We start from the raw sequence: 24321 nt of genomic DNA on the forward strand, positions 1-24321 counted from the left end.
ACTCCCCCAGTTCCCCTGGCCTGAACACAGTGGGATTCCACTTTGGCAGGCACAGGTATTGATGAAAGTATGGTAGCTTTGGGGAGGAGATACCAGGTGGGAAACCAAACCAGTCCGTCCGGTCCCGCTCATGAATCTCCCCCATCAAGTCTGGTTTAGCAAGGATTTTCCTATATCCACGTCGTGACTTCGGGGACGGGGAGACACCTGAGCATCTTAATTCAATTCCCCAGGGGTTTCCTTCCGCGCCTTTGCAGCCCCTCGTCCTTTAAGTTTCGGGCTTGCAAGGCATTCCTCCGCCCACTGCCTTCATGGCTCCCAGCAACTCCAGCTGCGCCAAAAGGAAGCGAGCCTTGCAGAACTGTTTGAGCGAAGCCTTCCTCGCGCGCCTTGCGCAGCCGAGGGGTCGGGCCCCTCCTCCCCTCCTCGAACCAATAGGTGCCGAGCTTCATTTGCATATTTCTATAAAGCGCCGGCTTGGGCGGGGTGGGGGGCAAGCGCGAGTATCTTGCCGTCGTGCCATTCCGAGGGCGCCCTCCGAATCCTCCCCGCCTTCGCACGGCACAACTTGAGGGGAAACTTTCGCGCACGGACGCCGCCCGCCACCTTGCGCTCGCGGAGCTTCTACCCGGCCTCTGCTACCCCGGTCTCCGGAGCGATGGACAGGCGAGCGCTGCTGGCAGCCCTGTGCCTCGTCGCTCTCGCCTCCGAGCCCGGCGCCCCGAGCAGCAGCAGCAGCAACGCCGCCTCCGCCACCAGCACCACCTCGGTCCCAAGTAAGTGCAGACCCGCACGCAGCCCAGAGAGCGAGGCGGCCACGCGACCAGCGAGCGCTCTGCGAAGCGAACCTGGCTGCGGTTGGCGGGAGAGAAGGAGCGTTGCGCGGCGCCCGCGCTGGCTTTGAGGTGGCGGGAGGGCGAGCAGTAGTAGCAGGTAGACGCGTCGAGCGGGCGAAGTGGAAGGGAACCCGCGGAGGCGGCTGAGGAGCAGAGAGGGCGGGAGGAGGACAAGCGGACGTCTGGAGCGCGAGGATAAGGCGCTGGTCAGTCAGAAGCGGGCGCCAATTTTTGCGGCGGGTCTTGGAAGGGCGGCTGACAGGGCGAGCGAGCTCGGAAGTAATGCGCGCCGACGTCAGGGGACTTGGCTCCCAAGTTTGAGTGCATGGGCGCCTCCGGTATCCCGGGACGGTGCCAAGTGTCAAGCCGGTGTGGGGGGGGGGGGATGTTCGGAGAAGTTCATACCTTAGGATGGTAGGGAAAGGTATGAGCGGAAGCGCGGAGGACCCTGTAAGGGCTTGTGGCACAGTCCGCGTTTCCGCAAGCAATCCAGCCACGCGCCCGGCGCGCGCGGGATGAGGCGACTTGAGTTTTTGCCGCCTGCCCGCGACTGCGGAAGAAGCAGGTGTGCTGTTTGGTGGTGAACCCGCCCCGCCCGCTAGGGCTTCTAGGTGATGAGGCGCCCTTAAGAGAAGTGCCTGCCGGTTGGACCATTGCGCGGCAGTTTTGTGCGTATTGGCGGGGAAATGTGAGGCGCCGCGGAAGGGAGAGAGGGGAAGAAGGGTGAAAGGAATGGGAGTGGCGGCGGCGGCGGGTTAGGATACATAAAGAAGTTTGGGAACGCTTGACGGGGTTACGATGCCGCAGCTCGACGCCCTGCGGAACTTGAGCCGAAAAGGAAAGGCGCGCTGAGGCGAAGGGTTTGTGGGGCTCGGCGTGCGCGTCGGGGAGGCGCAGGTTCTGTGGCGAGCTTCCTTCCCGCCCCTCGGCTGCTTTTGCGCGCTTCCTTGTTGCTGCCCGCCGCCCTTCCTCGTGTCAGCGCCGCCGCCGCCGCGTCAGGAGTGGGCAGGGCGGCTCTCCTCCGGCACCCGCGCGCTCCGAAGGAGTGTGCTGGGCGGGGAAGGGGCCCGCCGGCTGACGGCTGCTGCTGGTGACCGCTAGTAACTCCTCCGCTCGCGAGCCCAGGAATGCCTGGAACGTGGGCCAAGGTCACCCTGGTTCAAGGGCTGCTGGGAGCCGGTGCAGGCCGGGAAGGAGGGAGGGATCGTGCGGAGGGAGAGCGGCTGCCGCCTCGGCTCCAGCTTCCGTGCCGGGGAAAGCCTGGCTGGGATGCTCCCTGGAGGATGAAAGCGCCACTCAAGGGAGGGAGGGGGGAGGAAGTGGAAAGCGCTGTTTCGCGGGTGTTTTGGTCTTCACAAGGTGCGTTGGAAGTCAGTCGTCTAATCCTCATGCACGCGCATTTATGTTCTTGTGCCTGATGGAGACAAATATAGCCACACACACCTCAATCTCCAGATGCAACCCTTAGAGAGCCGGGAAGAAAGCTGAAAGGATGGAAGAGAGATTGGCCATACACTAGATTTGCAGTTCAAGGCAGATAGATGGACAGTGGCTAAAATTCTCCTTTCCACCCCTCACACAACCCACACAAAACTTGGCAAAGTGTTACCAGAGGGCTTCTCTAATCACACTGTGCACACTGCATGTTTTCTGTCTGCAAGATGTAGCCCTTGTTTTCTGGTATATATGCTCCTAGTAAAGTACTTTTGCTGACTACCACCACCCCATTGAGCTCCTTGGGGACGTTATTATTATTATTGCTTTTAAAAAGTGTTAGTAGGAGTTGCTAGAGTTGGTGAAAGTCCAGAGTTGCTTGTCCAGAAAAAACACCTATTCATTGCTTTTTAGAAGCACCTTTCATGACTGTAGGCAACAAGTTACCATCTGGTAAGTTAATGTTCAGCATTCAGGCCTAGTCACCCTGTGACCACATTCCAATTTTCATATGTTGCATTATTCGTCTTATGGCTGCATGAGCAAAATGGCAGGACTAATGTGCTTTTAACAGATTTGTGATGGGTAGAAACAGCAAGTTCTGCCTTCCCTAGCTTCACATATTCTGAAGTCAAGGTTCATTTTACAGTTTGTTTGCTTGCTTAACAGGTTGTAGTGAAGAAGGAGATCCTTTAACCATGATCCTGGGTTCACACAACACACAAAACCAAACCTTGGCTTAGTTGCTGTGCCATACTGACATAATAAGCCTGGGAAGGAACAAAACAGAGGGAAATTCTCCTCTGGGAGGTAGCATGTTTGCATGATAATGGCAAACCAAATTCTGACTTACCGTGGCATGTGAAGAAGGCAATAATTTGAGCACATGTGGATTCTTTCAGAGTTTCTGTCTCATGCTGCTTTGTGAATAACACTAGCATGCATGTCCTGCTCAGGCTTCTTTATATTTGGGGGGGGGACCATTCACATCTATTTTGCATGTGTAAGATGGCAGTTCCATTCCAGAAGTTACTACAATGGATTCAAACGCAGTGCAAGCATACCTGTGCTGTACCACTGCCCGCTGGGAGGCCAGCATAATAGACCAGCATTGTAGATCTAGAGGACATTGCGGGCAGCAGACATTTGGCCATGTCTCTGTTTATGAACTTAATCAGTTCCGGAAGTCTGTTCTTAAACCAAAACTGTTCTTAAACCGAGGCTCACTTTCCCTAATGAGGCCTTCCGCTGCCGGTGCCCTTCCACCATTTAGATTCCGTTCTTAGACCGAGGTAAAGTTCTCAAACTGGGATACTGTTTCCGGTTTTGCCGAGATTGTAAACCAAATCGTTCTTAAACTGGACTGTTCTTAAACCGGGGTACTACTGTACTGTTAAGTCCTGTGTACTTCACCAGCAAAAGTTTAGGCCACCAGTCTAAACTGGGCAGAACAGGACCACACATCATCAGCTTGAAACGTTCTGTGCTATGCTCTGAAAGCATACATAGCTAAAATGCAGAAAATGAAAAGAATGACAAGGAGAACTCTTTAGTCAAGTAGGAAAACCCCCAAAGATTTTCTTAATCCCCCTTGCAAAATACCTCACTTGCAACCAAGTTAAACACCCATTTCTCAAAGATTAGGCTTGGCCTCTGGTTCACCATTGGGTGTCAGTCGGTGGGCTTTTGTTCCTAATCAGTGAAGCTGTTTTCAACATACCACTTGCCAGCCATCTTTTTTGTGTCCTTCCTAGCATGTTAGATCATAAAGTCAGTGAGTTACACTGCAGGAAGGTAAGTTAATAATGTAGCTTATTTAATACATATTTTCCCTATTTCGATAATAGGGGAAAATAACTACTTGAAAGAAACTTGGCAAAGCTTCATTTTATTGTGAATTGTAGAATTATAGAAAGTTTGTGACTGATAACTTAACATAACATTGGTCAGTTAACAGCTGAATTGAACTTCTTATTTGTAGCAATTGTTTCCAGAATACAGTTTGTGTAAATGCTGATACAGTAGTTGCAAATTTTGAGTATTGTTGTTCATGTAAATTGCAGCAGTTTTGTGCACAAAGTTCAATAAATGCTCTCCTTCTGTGCTCAGCTGATATGAATGGTGGTTGCAGTGTTTTATAGAGAATACTCTTTCCCTGGTTTTAAACTAGCAGCCTTCTTTTCATTTTTAGTGGCTAATGAAGCTTCTCTCCTGGGATTAATAACAGTGTCAGGTGGAGAGGGTGGGGCTTCACTGGAAAACATTAACTCTATCCCTGATTGGAGGTTTTGATTGGGCCTCCAGATGGTTGGCATTACAAATTGCAGCAATAAAATAATAATTATAATGCAAGTGATGTGTTAGTGTTGCATCCTGCTTTTGGTGCTTGACTCTGCTTTTGATGGTTACTAGCATTCCTACTATAAGTAATTGTACTTCAAAGGTAGGAAAAACATTCCCACTAAACTTTACTTGCTTGGCAAATTCTATGATTCTAGGGCAGAGCTTTCAGAACTTTTTGTGGGGGTGACACACTTTTTAGACATGCATCATTTCGCAACACAGTACTGTAATTCAGTTTTACTAGAAAACCAGAGGTTAAACTAACCCCTTTCCACCAGCCCCGGGAGGAGGCAACACACCTGCACACTGCAGCTGACACACTAACGTGTCACGACTCAGTTTCTAAAGCTCTATTCTAGGGTGTATAGACTGTTAGTCGGTCTAGACAGTTCATATTTATTTGAGCTCTTCAAAGGTGCTGTAGAAATCTTAACAGTCATATATGCATAAAGGCAGTATATGTGTATGCTGTGTATACTTAGCTGGCAGGCAGCAATTCAAATGAAATAAGCTTGGCTTTTCATGCCAAGATGTCTTGCTAGGTATAAACTGGTAAGTTTTGTGTTTATGAAATTATATGAACTTACTGGAGTTGTAGAGTAGCTAAATATAGAAATGCAAAGGTGTAAATAAAATACAGACAGGGTGTTCTTCTTTGTGTTCCTGTTTGGAACAAGAACCTTTCATGACCAGAAGTCTATTATGGGGTTTCCTGTGTGCATTCTGTATAGTTGAAGGCTCTTTTTATTCCATCCAGAAGTCTGTCGATTCATCACTTAATAGAGCAGCAAAGAGTTTGTTTTAACTTGGCTTAAGACCTACTCAACTATGAATTTCCTTCTCTTAGCGGGTAAAATGAATATTTATTTAGCAATCTGTGATAAACCTAAAGATGTACTTAGGAACTGACAATAGGTTGAGGAGACAACGCATTTGTTTTGCAAGGCTACTGTGAGTAGTACTTGAGACTGAGAACAATGAGGTGCAAAAGCTGCCATAAAATATCATAAGCAGTAATATGAACTAGCACCAGTCAGCTTAAAAAACCCCACAACCCTATACCATTAAACAGCATAAACCTGGGAATGCCTGCCTGAAGCAAAATTCTTCACCTAGGACTGAAGGAATAAAATGTATTTCTCTTGAAAGGGAGCTCCCTGAAGATGGCAGTGAGTCCTAGCAAGTTGAAAGGCATTATGTAAAATAAACAAATGGAAAAAAATTCATTCTAAAATTTATTTAGTTCTAATAAATGCACAATATGGTATGTGTGATCCCAGCCATACTAAAATATTTTCCTTCAGAGGCAGGGGAGCCAAAGAGTCACAGATTCCAAAGTCTGAGAATAATTTCCACAAAAATAAATGAGTTTAATTGCTTCCTTTACTTCCCTTCCACTACACACACCTTTTAGCCTTCCTGGCACCAATGCACAGAAGCCAGTGAGACAAAAGTCCTACTGATTTCAACCCAAGGAATATAGCACTGGACTCATTTTGCAAATATACACATGCTTAACTTTTAAATGGGAAAACACCCTTTGAAAATGCTGGCATTTCTTCACCTAGAGCTTAGGTTTGGGTATTAAACATATATCTGTTAGAGGGACCATTAGCCTGCTTGGATATGATGGGCTGAATCACCCTGAGACCTCCAGGTGTAAGGTGGTATAATAATAATAATAATAATAATAATAATAATAATAATAATAATTAATAATAATAAATAAATTCCAGCTCAACATTCGTGATTTCAGTGGGAAAACCTGTCAGTTCAATATTTTTGTGTATATACATCCTAGGATACATTTAATAGAATGGTAGTTTTTGTAAGGGTCATAGAAAATAAAATCTCAGCCTAATCCAAGTCTCTGTTGTATTTGTACACATATATTAGACGCTGTGGTTTCGTCATTTCCTTTGCTAGTTCTGAACAGCACTCCACAAATACGTTCCCAGAACATTGTGAAACTCTTATGTGAAACAACGAATTGAATACACAGTTAGATAAACAAGGCAGCTGTAGTACCAACATTTGCTATGTTATGAAAAGGTGAATAAATATTTGATAGGTAGAAGCAGATCAAGAGCAGCCTATTCAGCAAAGAACTGAGATTAGACCATGCTTAATGTTAAAATTAAGCAACCTTCACTGCAAAATATATTGTCTGCCCCTTTTGTTAAAGAGCAAGATGGAAGCTGCTAGTGAAGTCTAAATGTCTTGATTCATGTAAAGTAAAATATTTGACGGTAGGGTTTATAGATAGCCAGGCACACAAGCCAGGAAAGCTTTTATAAACTGTGTTTTGTGAACTGTGCTGTGTACACACACATGCAGACAGGCTACTAATGTTTGTGAATCAACTTACAAGGCTGAGCTAAGAAAAAAAAACCATTGGTAATGTGATAAAGTTTTAAATTATAATGGTATGCGTTTTCTTTGTGCAGCAAATGATTTACATGCGGATGCATTCCATCGTAGCTAGGGATCAGAAACAGGGTGGCCCATCTGCCTCTGTAGCTGCTAATACAGTTGCTAAAGCAATGGTAGCTGTGGGCATTGGTCTTGCCAGCATCCTAGGATGGGCAGGGGACAGTGGTCTACCACCCTCCATACCATCCTCAAGGAAGACCCTTCAAGAGAACTATGGCCACGCAGGCTGTGTGTGCAATGCAGAACGATCACATTATTTGCTGGCATTCCTTTTCTTTCAAGTCATTTTAATGTTTTCATGTTTTGTTCTCACATTAGGGAGCACTACGGACAAAAAGTGGGACTTCAGCAGCATTGAGAGCAAATTTTCTTTAAGGACACCTGGGAAACCTGATGAAGACACCTGCCTCATAGTTCCTGGCCAGGAAACCAGTGTAGCGCAGTGCAGCTTCAATCACACCAGTAAAACCTTTGTGGTTATACATGGATGGACGGTAAGAGGAGATGCACTTCTCCTGGTGCTTCACAGTTGCTTTCTGATTCAGAGCGGTTTGAATAGAGTCTATTAGCGAATTTTCTGTATCATTCTCATATGCTATACCACTTCAAATAGTTGTCACATTTGTGGGTGGCAGATAGCCTTCTGAGCTCCGTTTAGTGTTAAAAAGTCTTTAGACTTGTTCTTAGAAATACATATTATGTATTTATAAGTAATTTGCAGCAAATATAACATTAAGCTTAAAAAATAACTGTATCATAACCTTTAGCAAAATAAGAGCAGCAGAGTTCAATGAGAAAGCAAGGGCCAGTCTAGTGCAGGGTTTCTCAAACTTGGTTCTTCAGCTGTTTCTGGGACTACAACTCCCATCATCCCTAGCTATCAAGGCCAGTGGTAAGGGATGATGGGAATTGTAGTCCCAAAACAGCTGGAGGCCCAAGGTTGGGAAACACTGGTCTAGTCCACCATTCTGTTTCCACCATTGGCCAGCCAGATACTTCTGGAAGCCAAGAAGCTGTCAAGGGTGAGTTGTAGGCAGCTGTCAGAGGTGGTTCAAGAGCCAGAGAGTCAGGGCTAAGGGGCGAAGTCAGGCACAGAAGAAACACACCACTGTTGAAAGACCTTACTATTCAGGTAGTGTCCCAGCCCAAACAGGGAAGGCTTTCTGATTCAGCAGGGCCCAGTAAGGCAGGGCCACCCAGAGCTTGAGAATACTTCATTGCTGGGAAGATGTTCTTAGCTGCATCACTTGCCAGGGCCCCATATGGAACTGAAGGTTCCTAGTCCCAGCCCTGGTCCTTAAACAAGCAGGGCATTAAGACAAGGGCATTGTTCTTGTTTGACTCCAGCACCTGATATTCAAGGGATATATTGCCTTGAGTTTCCATTTAGCTTTCATGGTGAATAGTAGACGTATCCATCGTAAATGTGTCCAGTTCTGTTTAGGTAGATTTTCATGTTCTGCCTCCATTCCATTGCCTCCACATGCCTCCAAATGACAGTTGCTGGGAATTGCACGTGGGCAGACCTTGTGCTCAGGTCTCGCTTGCAGGCTTTGCACAGGCAGTGAGAGAACAGGTTAGCAATTGTCAGAATAGGACGCTGGACTAGACGAGCAGAGTTTTATATTCTTATTTAAATCCATCTAGACTACAGCTGATCACCACATCTTGTGACAGGGAATTTTGTGTGTGTTCACTATACTAATAATAGGTCTAAATTGGAAAATTGTGTATTCTGCGTGGAGTCCCCAGTCTAGGTGTGCATCTGCATTCTATGATTTTGATAGTTCAGGCAGTGGCTGTATATATATATATATATATATATATATATATATATATATATATGTGTGTGTGTGTGTGTGTGTGTGTGTGTACACACACACACACACACACACACACACACACACACAGAGCTATATATGGGACGTGGGTGGTGCTGTGGGTTAAACCACAGAGCCTAGGGCTTGCCGATCAGAAGGTCGGCGGTTCGAATCCCCGCGATGGGGTGAGCTCCTGTTGCTCAGTCCCTGCTCCTGCCAACCTAGCAGTTCGAAAGCACGTCAAAATGCAAGTAGATAAATAGGTGGGAAGGTAAATGGCGTTTCTGTGTGCTGCTCTGGTTCACCAGAAGTGGCTTAGTCATGCTGGCCACATGAACCGGAAGCTGTACATCGGCTCCCTTGGCCAATAAAGCAAGATGAGCGCTGCAACCCCAGAGTCGGTCACAACTGGACCTAATGGTCAGGGGTCCCTTTACCTTTACAGCTATATATATATATTTCTTTTCTATAGTTTTGTCATGGCATTTGGCTCGCACTGTAAAGCTTACTTACTTACTATACTAATACTGCTGAAATCTGTCCTCAGTGATTCCCATCCCCCTAAAATATACCTTAGATGCTGCTGTGATATAATTCCCTAATCAAATATGCTTTCCTTTTAGGTTCCCACACTGGAAACCTTTGAAAATTGTGTTAATCTTGTGTGTTCATACACTGCTTCCTTGGTTGGGGGGTCCCTGTGACAGCTTGAGACAGAATAATGTGGTTTCTATTCCTGTCTTGCAGGTGATTGGCATGTACGAGAGCTGGGTCCCCAAGCTGGTAAAGGCTCTGTATCAAAGGGAACCCCATTCAAATGTTATTGTCGTCGATTGGCTGTCTCGATCCAGCTTACATTATCCAGATTCTGCTGCCTACACAAAGGAGGTGGGAGAAGACGTTGCCAAGTTTGTTGACTGGCTGGAGGTAAGCAGTTGCATTCCATTTTAGTGCATAATACATTCAAGGAAGGTTAAAGGTGTAGAATATGTACTACAAACGCTATATATTAAAGCATAGCTATGCAGTCAGCGAAATCTAGCGATGCATCTCTTGTTGAAGTGTGCCACATGGGGCTGCAGGTGGGGCAATTACATGTTTAAATATTCTCCCAATGGAGGGAACGTTCTGCATACAGACCATTACCTACTGGGCAGAAGGCCAGACTGGAGAACCTTCTTTCCGTCCTATTGGATTTCTGTCCAGGGATTTTTTAATATGGAAGAACATCTGAGAATCTGAGCTGCAGCTCGAAGCGGTACACTTTGGCAAGGATCACACCTCTTTGTCCTTTTTTCATGCGTAGATTGTCTCTTAGTTTCCTGGATATATGAATAGTAGCCATGCTCCAGTGCAGTGTCCCCCAGCCTTGGGTCTCCAGCTGTTTTTGGACTACAACTCCCATCATCCCTGACCACTGGTCTTGCTGGCTAGGGATGATGGGAGTTGTACCCTGCTCTAGCGCAAGTTGAGTGGGTTTGTGGTAGGCTTCCTGCTGTAGTATTTTTGGACTAAATCAGGGGTGAGGGTCACATTCTTGTATAGATAACCTTCTGGGAGCCTCATTCCTGTGCTGGGAAGCACCGGAAGCAAAAGTGGGCATAGCAGTCAATGTGAACTTTACCTTTGTACTGTAGGTTGGTATCTATCCACACACACACACACAAACTCACACACTGTTCTGCAGCCTCCATCCAAGCAGGAAAGAGGCGTGGTCAGAGTTCAAGGAGTCAATCCAGGCAGGCAAAAGCAGACAGTGAAGGTGCAAAGCAGCGCTGGGCATGACTTGGGAGTGTGTGTGTAGTCTGGGGGCAGCCCAAGTGCCAGGCTGGCCCCTGTCGCAAATCAGTTCATTGGCTGTTCAGTGTCAAGCAAGATAAAAACTATAGATTTAGAGCTTAATCTTTTTAATATGATTTTTTTCATAGGAGCAATTCAGTTACTCACTGAACAAAGTCCATTTGCTGGGATACAGCCTTGGTGCCCATGTTGCTGGCATTGCTGGGAGTCTGACCACTAATAAGATTAACAGAATTACTGGTAAGCTAATATTGATGCCATTGAGTTAAAAAAGGAAAGGTTGAATGCCGTGGTTCCTTCCACGTTACAAAATGAATTATCCTCAGAACAAAACCAGGAAAGGGTCATTAAAATGTTACATAAAGGCTTTACAACCTTTCTGAAATGGGAAGTAGTGCTAATAGTTATAGGATTCTGTTTCTAGCATCATCATCATCATCATCATCATTTATTATACCCCGCCCATCTGGCTAGGTTTCCCCAGTCATTCTGGGCGGCTCCCAACAGATTAAAAACAGAATAAAACATCACATATTAAAATCTTTCCTAACAGGGCTGCCTTCAGATATCTTCTAAAAGTCAGATAGTTGTTTATTTCCTTGACATCTGATGGGAGGGCATTCCACAGGGCAGGTGCAGTTGAGAGCTATTTATATCCGTGGGAATTTTCCCATTGAACTGAATGAGAGATGGGGAGGAATTCAATGTTACACCAATCCATTGGTACAAGTATTTCTGCTTTCCTGACAAAACAAATCTCCCCTGTCCTCCCACTAGGGTTCTTCCAATCCTCTAGAGTGAATTTGCGGAAAGAGAGGGGGCAAAGGCCCATTGTTCTAGCGGGAGACCTTGCACTGGCTTCTGCTAGAATGCAAGGTTAGGTGAATCCAGCCTATGGAACTCTACCACTAATATTCATTCTTTTAGACCAGAGTTTTCCAAATTGTGTGTTGCGACACGTTAGTGTGCTGGCTTCAGTGTGTAGGTGTGTCATGTGAACGCTCCCTGCGCTCCTCTTGTGGCTGCAAAGGGGTTAGTTTAACTTCAGGTTTGCTAGTAAAACTGAATTACTGTATCACGAAATGATGTATGTCTTTAAAAAAGGGTATCACCAACATGAAAAGTTTGGGAAGCTCTGTTTTAGACAATGTGCCGTACAAAAGCATCGTACTTACAGGGATTTCTAACAGTTTTCTTCCCTCCTAAGGTTTAGATCCTGCTGGCCCTAACTTTGAATATGCTGAGGCATCCGTACGCCTTTCCCCAGATGACGCTGTCTTTGTAGATGTCTTGCACACTTTCACAAGGGGGTCCCCAGATCGCAGCATTGGAATACAGAAACCTGTTGGGCATGTTGATATCTACCCTAATGGAGGTATCTTCCAACCTGGTTGCAACGTCGCGCAAGCCCTGCTCCTGATTGCAGAAGGAGGACTTCAAGGTGAGTTTTCAAGTCTGGTTGTTAATAAAGGCATAAATATGATCGAAAGCTAGTGGTTAATTGTGTTCATATGTGCTACTGAACATTAAATTCTTCTGAAAACTTGCTTCCCTTTTTTCAGATCCTTTGCAGAAACATCCATTAATTTTATACTTTTTCTTGTTTGAATTCACGCTTATTCCAAGTTTAGCTAGATTTTTTTTTTTTTTTTTTAGTTTCCCAATCACATTATCAATTCTCGACTGGGGAATTCAAGAGATGCAGTGGATGAATGGTTAAGACAACACTCAATATTCTCCAGAGGTGTTATGCATTAGAGAGCTGCTTATTTTTATGTTGGATGGCTAGGTCCAGCATATCCACTGCAAATGGGGGCTTGACCCACAATATTTTACAAGTAAAATACAATCAACAGTCTCATAGAATGCATCATTCTTAAATGTGTCAGAAACACTCGTTTTTAATTTATGATAGCTTAATCAATTATAGGCTTCAAGGTGATAGTATTTAACCTATATCATATATATGTGAGAATTAATCTTCATGCTCGTCCCTATTACAGTGGTTATTTTTTATCTATAGTGAAAATCCTTACATTGGAATGAGCAGAAAAATCACATTTCTTCAATGGCATTTTCAGAAGTGCCAAAATCATCTCCACACTGTAACACTTTGTCAGACCTCATTCTAAAAGTTTTTGCTCGTTTGCATTGACTTCATTTGACTTGACTTCAGTTAGAAGAGAATGACATTATCATGCAGCCGAATCTGATTGGTTACAGAGCTGTTCAGCATTATGGGATACAGAGCGGGATCTACTATGAAACTATTGAAGCTTAACTACTTTAGTCTACTTAAGGTAGACATGGTTTGAGTCGCACAACTCAACGTGATTTCATTTTTTGTTGTGTGTATTTCAATAATCCCAAAGTCTGAGGGTCAGTATCACAGATGTTTTAAAGGTTGTTGTGAACAACGCCATTGAAGAAGATAACAGTTGGTTACCCAGACCTTGTTACTGGTTACAAACTGGCCCCCATAACAGTTCAAGCTTCAAGGCCCCCAGAATGGATTTGCCACTGATTGGATGCACTGTGTGTGTCTCCTTATTGGAGGGAGATGACTGATGTGACTAAAGTGAGGGTGGGAGGAGTCACACTGAGAAAGCAGCAGCCAGGAGAAACTTTGCTTTTTCGGGGGGGGGGGGGAAATCTGCGTCATTGAAACTTGCTGATTTTGGCCTCCATAAAGTCAAAACTGGAGGCCATTTACTGCGCCTGCATATATTGTATATGTTGTTTAACAAAGGGCACACATCTCTAAACTGTGCATCCGTAACATAATGGCTTCCTTTTCCTTAAAGACGCAGATCAGCTGCTGAAATGCTCCCATGAGCGCTCCATTCACCTCTTCATTGATTCCCTCTTGTACGAGGAGAAACCAATCATGGCCTATCGCTGCAACTCAAAAGAAGCGTTTGACAAAGGGCTCTGCTTGAGCTGCAGAAAGAACCGCTGCAACAACTTGGGCTACAAAGCCAACAGAGTAAGAAGCAAGAGGGGCACCAAGATGTATCTGAAGACTCGAAGTCAAATGCCTTACAAAGGTAAACGTGGTGACTTTCTCTATTCTAATAATCTCTGGGGTTTTTGTGCGTGAATATAAATAATTTAAACAGAATGATGGAAAAGCCTGGTAGTTCTCTTGCATAGGCACTACTTATTCAAAGGAGCTTGTGCAGGAACCTTCCACCTGAATCATGTCTCTCTTTCCCTGAGTTAAGGAGAGAAGCAGGATGCAGCCGTACCAGCTGTTTTGTCTGGATCTGAAATTGTTAATTCTGCTGGTGGCCCACCTCAGAACTGAGTTGGATCTCTCCTTGATAACAGCCGGAATTGATCTAGCCTACCTTAGATACTAAGGGACGCAGGTGGCACTGTGGTCTAAAATACAAAGCCTAGGGCTTGCTGATCAGAAGGTTGGCGGTTCGAATCCCCACGATGGGGTGAGCTCCCGTTGTTCGGTCCCAGCTCCTGCCAACCCAGCAGTTCGAAAGCACGTCAAAGTGCAAGTAGATAAATAGGTACCACTCCGGCGGGAAGGTAAACAGCTTTCCCGTGCTTCTCTGGTTCGCCAGAAGTGGCTTAGTTATCCTGGCTACATGACCTGGAAGCTGTACGCCAGCTCCCTTGGCCAGTAAAGCGAGATGAGCGCCGCAACTCCAGAGTCATCCGTGACTGGACCTAATGGTCAGGGGTCCCTTTACGTTTACCTTAGATACTGGCACAGACTCAATGCCTCTGAGGGCCATATTCCTACTAAGCTCTTCTGGTTAGCGCAACTAAAAGCAAGTGGCTGGGTGCAAAAGTGTCACAATAAGTTTAGGGCTTAAAATCTCCAAATGGAGAAATATTTGGCCCTGAGTTCACATGACCCTAGAAATTGGATCTTTGACCAGAATGCCAATCAAGATAGAGCATCCATTATAGCTGCCCATTACTCTACCTGGTACCCCCAAATTAAGATCAACCCTTCAAGACCTTGAGACACTGACTTTCCCGTGACTGAGTGGGGCATTTGTTGAACTAAGGTTCCAACAGATGCCCTCAGCATACTTAGAGGGGAGATACCTGGGAATTCCCAATATGGAACGCAATGCATTGATGGATGCAATCAGGTTGAGGATATCATGTGCTACCTGCTAATTTGCCCCCACTGTATACAGTATAGGGCCAATCCCCCTAGGAAGTGGCAGTCGAACTCTTATAAAGATCTACAGATGACACACCTGGTAGCCAAATTTGCTCTGGCAGCTAAGAAGCTCCGTTCCAGACATGTTAATGCTCTCTAATTTTAAAATTTTATGCTGTAAACTTTTTACGCTGTAGACCTTTATAGGGTATGTCATGCAATTTCAGAGGAAAGCTTTGCCTTGCCCTCAGCTGTACGTTGTAAAGGCCTTTGGCTATGCACAATAAATTGACTGATTGATTGACATTGTTAATTCATTCCTTTATTGTTGAGAATCCAGTCACAATGCAAAAAACAACATTGTTTGCAGATATGAGATAATCAGATAAAATTCTATGATTGGGTATAAATTGATTTATTTGTTAAATTTATACCCTACCTTTCCATCACATTATACAGAAGGTGATTATCAATGGATTTTATGATCTTTTGTTAACTGATGGTGAATAAATCTTACAAAACTGACTTTGTGACTTGGATGCAGAAGTATTGATATGCTTGAATAAAAGTAGTGGCTTCTAACTCAAGATAATTAAAAAGAATTGAATTTAGGTTTTTCATCTGTTGCTTTTGTCTCTCTTTTTGTTGCTTAGTCTATCATTACCAAGTCAAGATCCATTTTTTCGCAAAGGTGAATACAACCAAGAAAGACCAGCAATTCCGTCTCTCTTTCTATGGCACAAAGGATGAAAGTGAGAATATTGCAATTTCACTGTGAGTATTGACAAACAACTGCATTTATTTTGGGTAGTAGAAAAATGTTAAATGTATGGACATACAGACAGACACACAGTTATGCAGAGACTCTATAATCAATCAGTCATGCAGAGGCTTGCTTCTCAGTCTGCATCTTGTAGTCTGCCTGAGTCCAAAACACACACCTCAGAACACTTCCACATACAAAGGCAGCCATCCAGTTTGAGAAATAGTTAAGGAGCTAAGCAGCTATGCAGGGCAGAGAGTAAAATCACTTTGCCTCTTTCTGTATTGTGGGACTCAACTGACCAGGTATGGCAAAAGCTTCAAATTACTTAGGAGTTGTGTTGTGTAAATGATAAAGCTATGAGTTGTGTATGCAGATCTCCACTCATTCACTTTAAAATAAAATAAAATGAAGAGTTCAGCTTCAATAGATGCTGTATTTTTATGCCCTTATGTCTCGTGACTTAATCACATAGATAACTGAATTTTTATTGCCGAGTTCCTCTAATCGTATCTTTGTGTACAAAGATTACAGTCACAAGACAGTTAGTGGCACCTAAGTCCACCACAGATTTAAAATTAAATCTGAACTTCCTTCTCCCATGTGAGACGTAGTCTAATAATGCTAATGAACAATGTGTTCTGTCTCTACTTCTTGCTCTCGTTTTGAGTTGTCTAAGCTTGGTATGTTGCAAGCCACTGTCCTACTTTCTCTCTATGTGGGGCTCTCTATGCACTCTATGTGGGGCTACCTTTGAAGGTGACCCGGAAACTACAACTAATCCAGAATGCGGCAGCTAGACTGGTGACTGGGAGTGGCCGCCGAGACCATATAACACCGGTCTTGAAAGACCTACACTGGCTCCCAGTACATTTCTGAGCACAATTCAAAGTGTTGGTGCTGACCTTTAAGGCCCTAAATGGCCTTGGTCCAGTATACCTGAAGGAGCGTCTCCACCTCCATTGTTCTGCCCGGACACCGAGGTCCAGCGCCAAGGGCCTTCTGGCGATTCCCTCACTGTGAGAAGCCAAGTTACAGGGAACCAGGCAGAGGGCCTTCTTGGTAGTGGCACGCGCCCTGTGGAATGCCCTCCCACCAAATGTCAAAGAGAAAAATAACTACCAAACTTTTAGAAGACATCTGAATGCAGCCCTATTTAGGGAAGCTTTTAATGTTTAATAGGTTATTGTATTTTAGTGTTTTGTTGGAAGCCGCCCAGAGTGGCTGGGGAATAAATCATAAATTATTATTATTCTCTCTAGTGTGCCTGCGTGGTTGCTACAATAAGGATTGACATAGTGGGTGGAATTGATTATTTAGTGGCACATCTTTGCTCCTATACGTGTTTGATACAATGTGTGATATGTCCTATGAGCCAGCACCTTAGTCTTTTCCATGTTTCCTCATTTAAGAAACAACTGCATTCTTAGATAACTGAATTCTTATGTTTCAGAGACGTATTGCCTAAGCATAGATTTTCTTTAACAGGCCCGAGATCTCCACAAACAAAACCCATTCATTCCTGATATACACAGAAGTTGACATTGGGGACTTGCTCATTGTCAAAATCCAGTGGGAGAAAGGCTCATTTCTCGACTGGGCCGATTGGTGGGGTACTCCTGAGTTTGGCATCCAAAAAGTCAGAGTCAAGGCTGGAGAAACCCAGAAAAGGTAAGAGAATGGATTGTGCCTTATGACACTCTCTCTCTCTCTCTCTCTCTCTCTCTCTCTCTCTCTGTGTGTGTGTGTGTGTGTGTGTGTGTGATTTACCTTGCAGCGCATTTTGCTTTCATCTAGGACTAGTTGCCATCTATTAATTCTCTATGAAAGTGGTATGCTGAAATTTTCTGTAGATGGGAAACCCAGATGTGTTCAGGCAGAGCTGGTGAACCTGTGGCCCTCTAGCATGGCCCATGGTCAGGGAACATGGGATTTATAGTCCAGCAATATCAGAGTTCCACGGGTCCACCAGACTTGAGTTAAAACATCTCTACTAGTAGAGTTGAGAGAGACCTTGGCACCATGAGGTGTACCATGTGAGCGAAAGGCAGTTCTTCTCATGCAAGGGAGGCTGACCCCCCCCCCACCACCAGCCTGCTACACCATATCCCACATTGTTTGAGGGTCCTCTGATTCTTGTGATAAGCTGCTTTGGGGATGCTGGAGGATGGAGAGGAACAGCCCATTCAGTGAGCAGAATTCTTGGCGCTCTCTGGACGCTTTAGACCATGGGTTGGCAAACTAAGGCCCGGGGGCTGGATCTGGCCCAATTGCCTTCTAAATCTGGCCCACGGACAATCCGGGAATCAGCATGTTTTTACACGAGTAGAATGTGTGCTTTTATTTAAAATGCATCTTTGGGTTATTTGTGGGGGTTCATTTCTTTCCCCAAAATATAGCCCGACCCCCCCCACAAGGTCTGAGGGACAGTGAACCGGCTCCCTGCTGAAAAGTTTGCTGACCCCTGCTGTAGAGTGTCTCCCAATCAGTAGACAATATTGAGCTCGATTAGCCAATGGACTGTCTTGATATAAGGTAGTTTCATATAGTCCCAGAGAGAGCATAGAGGTGGGCTTCCTGTCCTCTAGAGTGCAAGGAATCATCAATACATTGTGCAGAAAGCAAGGAGGAAATGCTGTGGTAGGTCCAGTAAAAGTTTTACCATATAGGTTTGCTGACAGTGTCAATAGGATAATCGGCAAGCAACATTCCCCCCCCCCCCCGCCCAGTGTTTTTCAATTTAGTCTTCTGCTAAAGATCAGACTTCAGTGGGGGTATATAATTGTAATACTCTGCTCTGCTCTATACAATGGAAACTTGCAGTATTAAATGTTTTACAAAATATGGACCAGGTCCCTGCCGCAAAATCTTTGTGGTTTGTAAGCAGAACTTGCGTCTCTAGAATAATTAAAAGTGCCATATGTATAATTTCATCATAGGTTTTTGAGAAATGAAAAATTTATTACGGCCATAGGCCCATACAGGTAAAAACAACACCTAAATAACAGCTTGTGCCGTAGGGAAATAATAAAAAAAAAACAATCGCTAAAACACCACTATAACAATAAAATACTATAAAATGGAAAGGCATACTACGCCTTAATTTGCTTGTAGTGCTCCTTGGCGTCGCTTTTGGGAAAGGACAGCAACTAGGAACCTAGCCACCTTCAGGGTCGTGTGGGTATCCTTGTCCTGCAAGATTTGGGCAAGGTGGAATTTTGGTGGGGTACCCTCTAGTTTCTGTATGATTGATCCCAACAAATTTGCCCGTGGCACATTGAACAAGGGGCAAGTGAACATAATGTGCTGGAGCGACTCCGGCGTCACCTTATCACATTCGCACACGGCAGGGGCTTGGCCCTTTGAGAACCTATGTCTCAGGACATTGGTCATCATAGGTTATGTTCATCATGTTACTTTATTTCTTCTATCTCAATTATAAAATGCCACTATTCAGAAGACTTTTCCAGTGTAAGAAACAGATTAAATAACAAGAGAATAAGACGTTGCATTTAGGATGGTGTATTAATAGCTGTTTTGGGAAAGAGCTATGGTAATATTCTGTGTACTCTGCAGGTTGGTGTTCTGCTCTCGCGATGGATTCTCTTACCTCAAAAAAGGAGGCGGAGCTGTGGAATTCGTGAGATGCCTTGGAAAAAACTCCGTTGATCACGATTCATGGTAAGAACTTTGCAGCTGTTATCACTGAGAACTCGGTCATGAGTGATGAGTTGCCACCACCTTTCTCACAGTGGGTGGGGTAGGGCAGTGGTGGGTTTGGAACTGCACAGGAACAGTGGCGGACATGATCCAGCAGCACTTCTGCCGGTGCGCCCTCACAGCCCTTACATCATCACTGCTCTGCCCCATCTCAGTCTGATTCAGGCAAGCTGCAGCAGAGGCATTGTTAGTTAGCAAGGTTAGTATCTTGAGTACAGCGGCTCCACCCCACCACACAGGTCATTGTAGAATCCAACCCATGCCTGCTCTTCCTAAATGGTGATTAAGAGCCAAGTTCCATTATAAGCAAAATCAGGTGATGCACTCTTGCTAGACTGTACCTCAGTGACAGGGGGCCAGTTAGGGCCAGAGGTGCCACCTTGAGAGTGATTGGGTCGGTGTGTGTTGTGTGAGCATCGTGCCTCCCTCCCTAAGCTGGGCAGAATCTTTCTGGGGTTTGGGAAGGAGGTGCCAGGCCTCTGACAGGGTGCTGGAGCTCTGCTGCCTCTTTCCCAATGCTACCTGGATTTGAGAAGGTGGAAGGAGGGCTTTTGGACCCATTGGAGCAGCGTGCTCCTCTCCCTAAGCCAGGCAGAAGCTTCCTGGGCTTTGGGAAGGAGGTGCCAGAGGAACATTTAAGGGGCTAGCCTAGACCCCCCCTAGTCCACTGACGGCACATACTGCAGGGTTCTCCTCGTTCTGTACGTAACCTGCTAGGGCATTGTAGAGAAAGTCAAACATAACACTTCTCTCTGATGTGTGCAGGCGTCCTCCCATGGGATGTAATTCAAACATATGCTCTGCATTCTGAAGGAGAGGAAAAAAAGCACAAACCACCAAATACTTGTGGGAATGTTCAGGGAATCAGGAGAGGATATATTGTTTGATTATACCCTTTCCAACTTCTGTTAACAAGTTCTACAATTTAGTTGAGTAACATTCCCCTTTTTAAACTTGCACAGCGGATGCATTTGCTCAGGCTCGCTAAAGCCTCTAAAATACGTTTCCTTGGTAATTCCCCATTTAGTCCCTCACAAAAAGATAGACGTGACACAGTCTTCTGTAAAAGTATAAAAAGAGTTTACTCACACATTCTGTTCACAAATGGATCCCAGAAGGCAGACCTAAGTTACAAAAGTAATATACACCTGGAAACAATCCCATAAGGAGACAGCTCCTTTGTCCTCTCTTGGCTGGAAGCAAAGACGAATGTGGTCACAGAGAGAGAGATGGCTGACCAGTCCTGCTCTTTGGTTACCTTTGCAGGCGAGGTCACACCTAACTCTAGTCACATGCAGAGGAAGTCTGTCCCAGCCTAGGAGAAACAGGAAGTTCCGACTGGCTGGTCCAGACATCCCCTTTGATGTCCACTCTAGGGATGTTGTACTTGACTGCTCTTGTGTTTACATCCCACAATACTGAACCCTGGTGGGCTCATGCCGACAAGCTATTTTAACTGCCCCCTCTTCTGCCTTCTGTCAGCAGTTCCCACCTCCACCCCCAAGTTCAATCCTGCTGTGCCCATGGATCTCATGTTCCTCTTTCTTTGCAACCCCATTGTTTTCTTTTTAGAGACCAGGTCAAGTCACGAAATAAATATCAGCGCTTGAGTTCCTCGAAGACTAGCAAGTGGGTGAAGAAGTTCCATTCAGGGAAAGAGCCAATATGTTGGCTGTTCGGGGGCTGAACCCATTGAAATATTTATTGGTCTTCTGCAATGCTGTCTACTTTCTTCATTGCTCTAAGAGACTCTCACCCAACCCAGGCTCTAGACTGGTTGCACCAGAATGCGGTTGGGGTTGCCCAGTTGAACGCACACCCAACTGAAATGAATGCAGTGCAATAGACAACATTTTCAACGAGAATTCAAATCCTCACTGTATTCCCGATCCAGCAAATGATATGCGTGCAGAAGCCTACTTTAAAATATGGGGATGCCCTTCTCTGGGTCAGAGCATTTTTGTTTGATCTCAGTATGCAAAAAAGCGCACACTAGCCAACTGTTCTTTTTTTAAAGAAGCCTCTCACATTGCATTGAGAGCAAACTACCATAATTGTCACACCACCTTGTTACAAAGTTTCTCACTTTTTTATAATGTACTGTGTGTAAAAAAAACCAAAACTATTTATTGAAAGGCTAGATATTTCAGCTGATGAGTTTGTATTTTTATAGGTTTTTTTAATGATCACTTGGACATTATGCTGGACAATTTCCATTCAGGTCATTCATTCAGTGTTGCATCCTTTGACTGAAAGGCAGTAATTTCACTTGAAGGGGGAGGGCAATAGATAGAGTTCTCACTTAACATATTCCTGTTATATACATTTCTCCTCCAACCTTGAGCATGACTGAAAGACTGCAGGGTAAAGTCTCTGCAGTTGGTCAGCACTTATGTACACTTAGGTATTACTTATTGAACACTTAACTTTTTAAATAGGATAATAAATTTTCCAGAGAAGAAGCTAGCATTTTTTTTAAATGTCCTGTCTTCATTTTTTAAAACAAGAATGCAGTGCATCTGTATAAAAACATATGCACTCTCTGGCACTGTACCAAGCAATTAGTAAAAAGGAGTAACAGTTTGTTAAAAGATTGCAGGAACACTATTTCCGTTATCAATTTCAATTTGACAACTCCTAGTCTTGAGCAATTGTTACAGCTGCAATCATTGTTCCTAGGACTAGGATAAAGGACAAACACCTCTTTGTTGCTGGTATTCTTAAATTTGGGGATGGAACCTCTTTTGTTGCTCAGCAATATGAAGAACAGCAGAAGCTTGAATCACAGTGTTTGTCTGAAATCATCCAGGTTTTAACAAAAAGCAGTATTGCACACTTTTAGAATATGCACACTTTCAGATTATGCACAAGCATTACACCCTTTGAATCAGAAAGTCATGGACGCATGGACAAGCTGTAAAACAAAAGGGTCTTAAGAAGTATTTACGAGAATGCTCAAAATACTTTAGTAATCATTTCAGTTTTGTAGCTGATAACTCAGTTAAAACAAAAAGCTGTTTTATGAGGATACCGGAAAAAGCATACCTGGAAATATATATGTACTGATCTTCTATCTCTTGTTCCGAGGGGCTACCTGACATTTAATATTCATTGTTTGAGCAAAAACATGTCACAAATAAATTGTTACCAAAATCCTGTGTGTGGTGACAAAACTGTGGTCCAGGACGCATGTACCCCAGTCTAACACAACAGAAACTGCATCCTTCAAGAACATTCTTTTTAAAAAAGAATTTATAATAGTTTAGCTGGCTCAAAAATGATTTCTATGCCCTGATGAACTATGGTGTAGGCATGATAATTTTGAGTTTGATAACTAAGTACTGAAGGAGATCTATAGATGAGGCAGTGTTTCTTCTTGACAAAAGTTCATACTTCCATTTTCAAATTCCTGAAAAGTGAGGGTTCAGTATCTATAAATGTATTATGAATTGCACATTTCAAGGCAAAATCAAATATAAATATCAACAGCATTTGATCACCAAATGGTGAAGTATTTTATATGTGAGAAAATAAAACTAGGCTTTAAATGTTCTTATTTATTATCTGTAAAATACCTGTATGTATATGTGCCAAAAGGTTAGTTTGTATATATTGCTGAAGTTATCACGGCTATATGCATAATAAAAAAAAGTGCCAATTTTTCTAAATGAGAAATTATCAATCAGTTATATGAAAAATGCTGCAATGAAAAACCTTTCCCCCTCCCCAAGATGCATCTCCATTTTGTACTACACTGAAATATGAAAGCTTATTAAAAGTTAATTTAGAATGAAATCACTGGCATGACTTTCTTTGGAACAGGTGGGGAACTAGAACAGATCATACTTACAAAAAGAAATTTAGCAATGCACTGGAATATATGTGTGTAATCAACACTTTCATCCCGTCTGCAAGCAACACCCTGTCTCCATAAACATGCCCTCTAAATAGGATGGGCAGTCCATTCATATAACTAAAATCCCAGCAAAATATTGAGAAAATGAAAACTTGGTGTGATACATTAGGACAGTCCATGGGAGGGGAAATCATTCCTTTGTTGCTTCGAGGTATTTCACATCAATTGTTCATAAGGTGCAAATTGTCCTAGGATCCCTACCAGAAGCTAACTCAATTATGTAGAACGTTTGTGTTTTTTCTTAAACCACTTGGCACTAAGGACATATCTTACATGCTGTTAACAGTTTCACATTAATTAACTGTTGTGGCATCCCTCAAAGAATATCATCATCATCACAATTTATTATTTATACTTTGTCCTTTGGGCTGGGGTTCCCCAGCTATTCTGGGCGGCTTCCAACAAAATATTAAAAATACAATAAAACATCAAACATGAAAAACTTCCCTAAAAAGAACTGCCTTCAAATGTCTTCTAAAAGTCAGATAGTTGTTTATTTCCTTGACATTTGATGGGAGGGTGTTTCACAGGGCGGGCGCCACTACCAAGAAGGCCCTCTGCTTGGTTCCTGTAACCTCACGTCTCGCAGTGAGGGAACTGCCAGAAGGCCCTCAGAGCTGGACCTTAGTTTCTGAGCTGAACAATGGGGTGGAGATGCTCCTTCAGGTCTACTTGACCGAGGTCATTTAGGGCTTTAAAGGTCAGCACCAACACTTTGAATTGTGCTCGGAAATGTACTGGGAGCCAATGTAGGTTATGTGTTAGGTCATTTTAATTTGGCGAGGGTGCAGAAAAAGAGGTCCCTGTCTCACTCCTCTCCACAGAACTACAGTTACTTTTAAGGTCATGAGGCAAGTTGAGGTTGAAAAGCCTTGGGCGGCAGAATCCACAGGGTTTAGCAGATCTGGCCTCTGAGGAATGCATCACTCAGTGCCACAGTGTCAGTGACAGCTGCGGCTCACTTCTTGGAAGTCAGATCTGCCATCTGTCCAGCAGCCTCTTCCTCCACGACATCTCACAGCCCTAGTGAAGGAATGCCATTTAGTGGTTCGCCTCGGGTGCCAGAATGTGTTGGGGGCTGGCCTTGTTTTAGTTGCTTCCAGTGTGGAAGTGTGTGCTAAATA

The 24321-nt window shown here is 44.2% G+C and overlaps 1 protein-coding gene across 3 annotated transcripts; it reads left to right on the forward strand.

Moving 5' to 3' along the window:
* The first annotated feature begins 303 nt into the window (after positions 1–303).
* LPL (lipoprotein lipase) lies at positions 304–23076 on the forward strand. 3 transcript variants are annotated; one of them, XM_083593604.1, is made up of 10 exons: positions 304–776; positions 7365–7540; positions 9614–9793; positions 10795–10906; positions 11874–12107; positions 13471–13713; positions 15452–15572; positions 17050–17232; positions 19138–19242; positions 20854–23076. In XM_083593604.1, coding segments are annotated over exons 1-10 (1473 nt in total). In that variant the 5' UTR covers positions 304–658; the 3' UTR covers positions 20855–23076. The 3 variants fall into 3 exon arrangements, 1 of the variants encoding a protein (XP_083449730.1); XR_014543008.1 differs by having other exon boundaries at positions 485–776; positions 19138–19749; positions 19902–23076; XR_014543009.1 differs by having other exon boundaries at positions 485–776; positions 19138–19720; positions 19873–23076.
* Positions 23077–24321: the final 1245 nt, after the last annotated feature.

The sequence above is a fragment of the Podarcis filfolensis genome, assembly GCF_964270895.1.
Source record: "Podarcis filfolensis genome assembly, chromosome: 17".
Taxonomy (NCBI): domain Eukaryota; kingdom Metazoa; phylum Chordata; class Lepidosauria; order Squamata; family Lacertidae; genus Podarcis; species Podarcis filfolensis.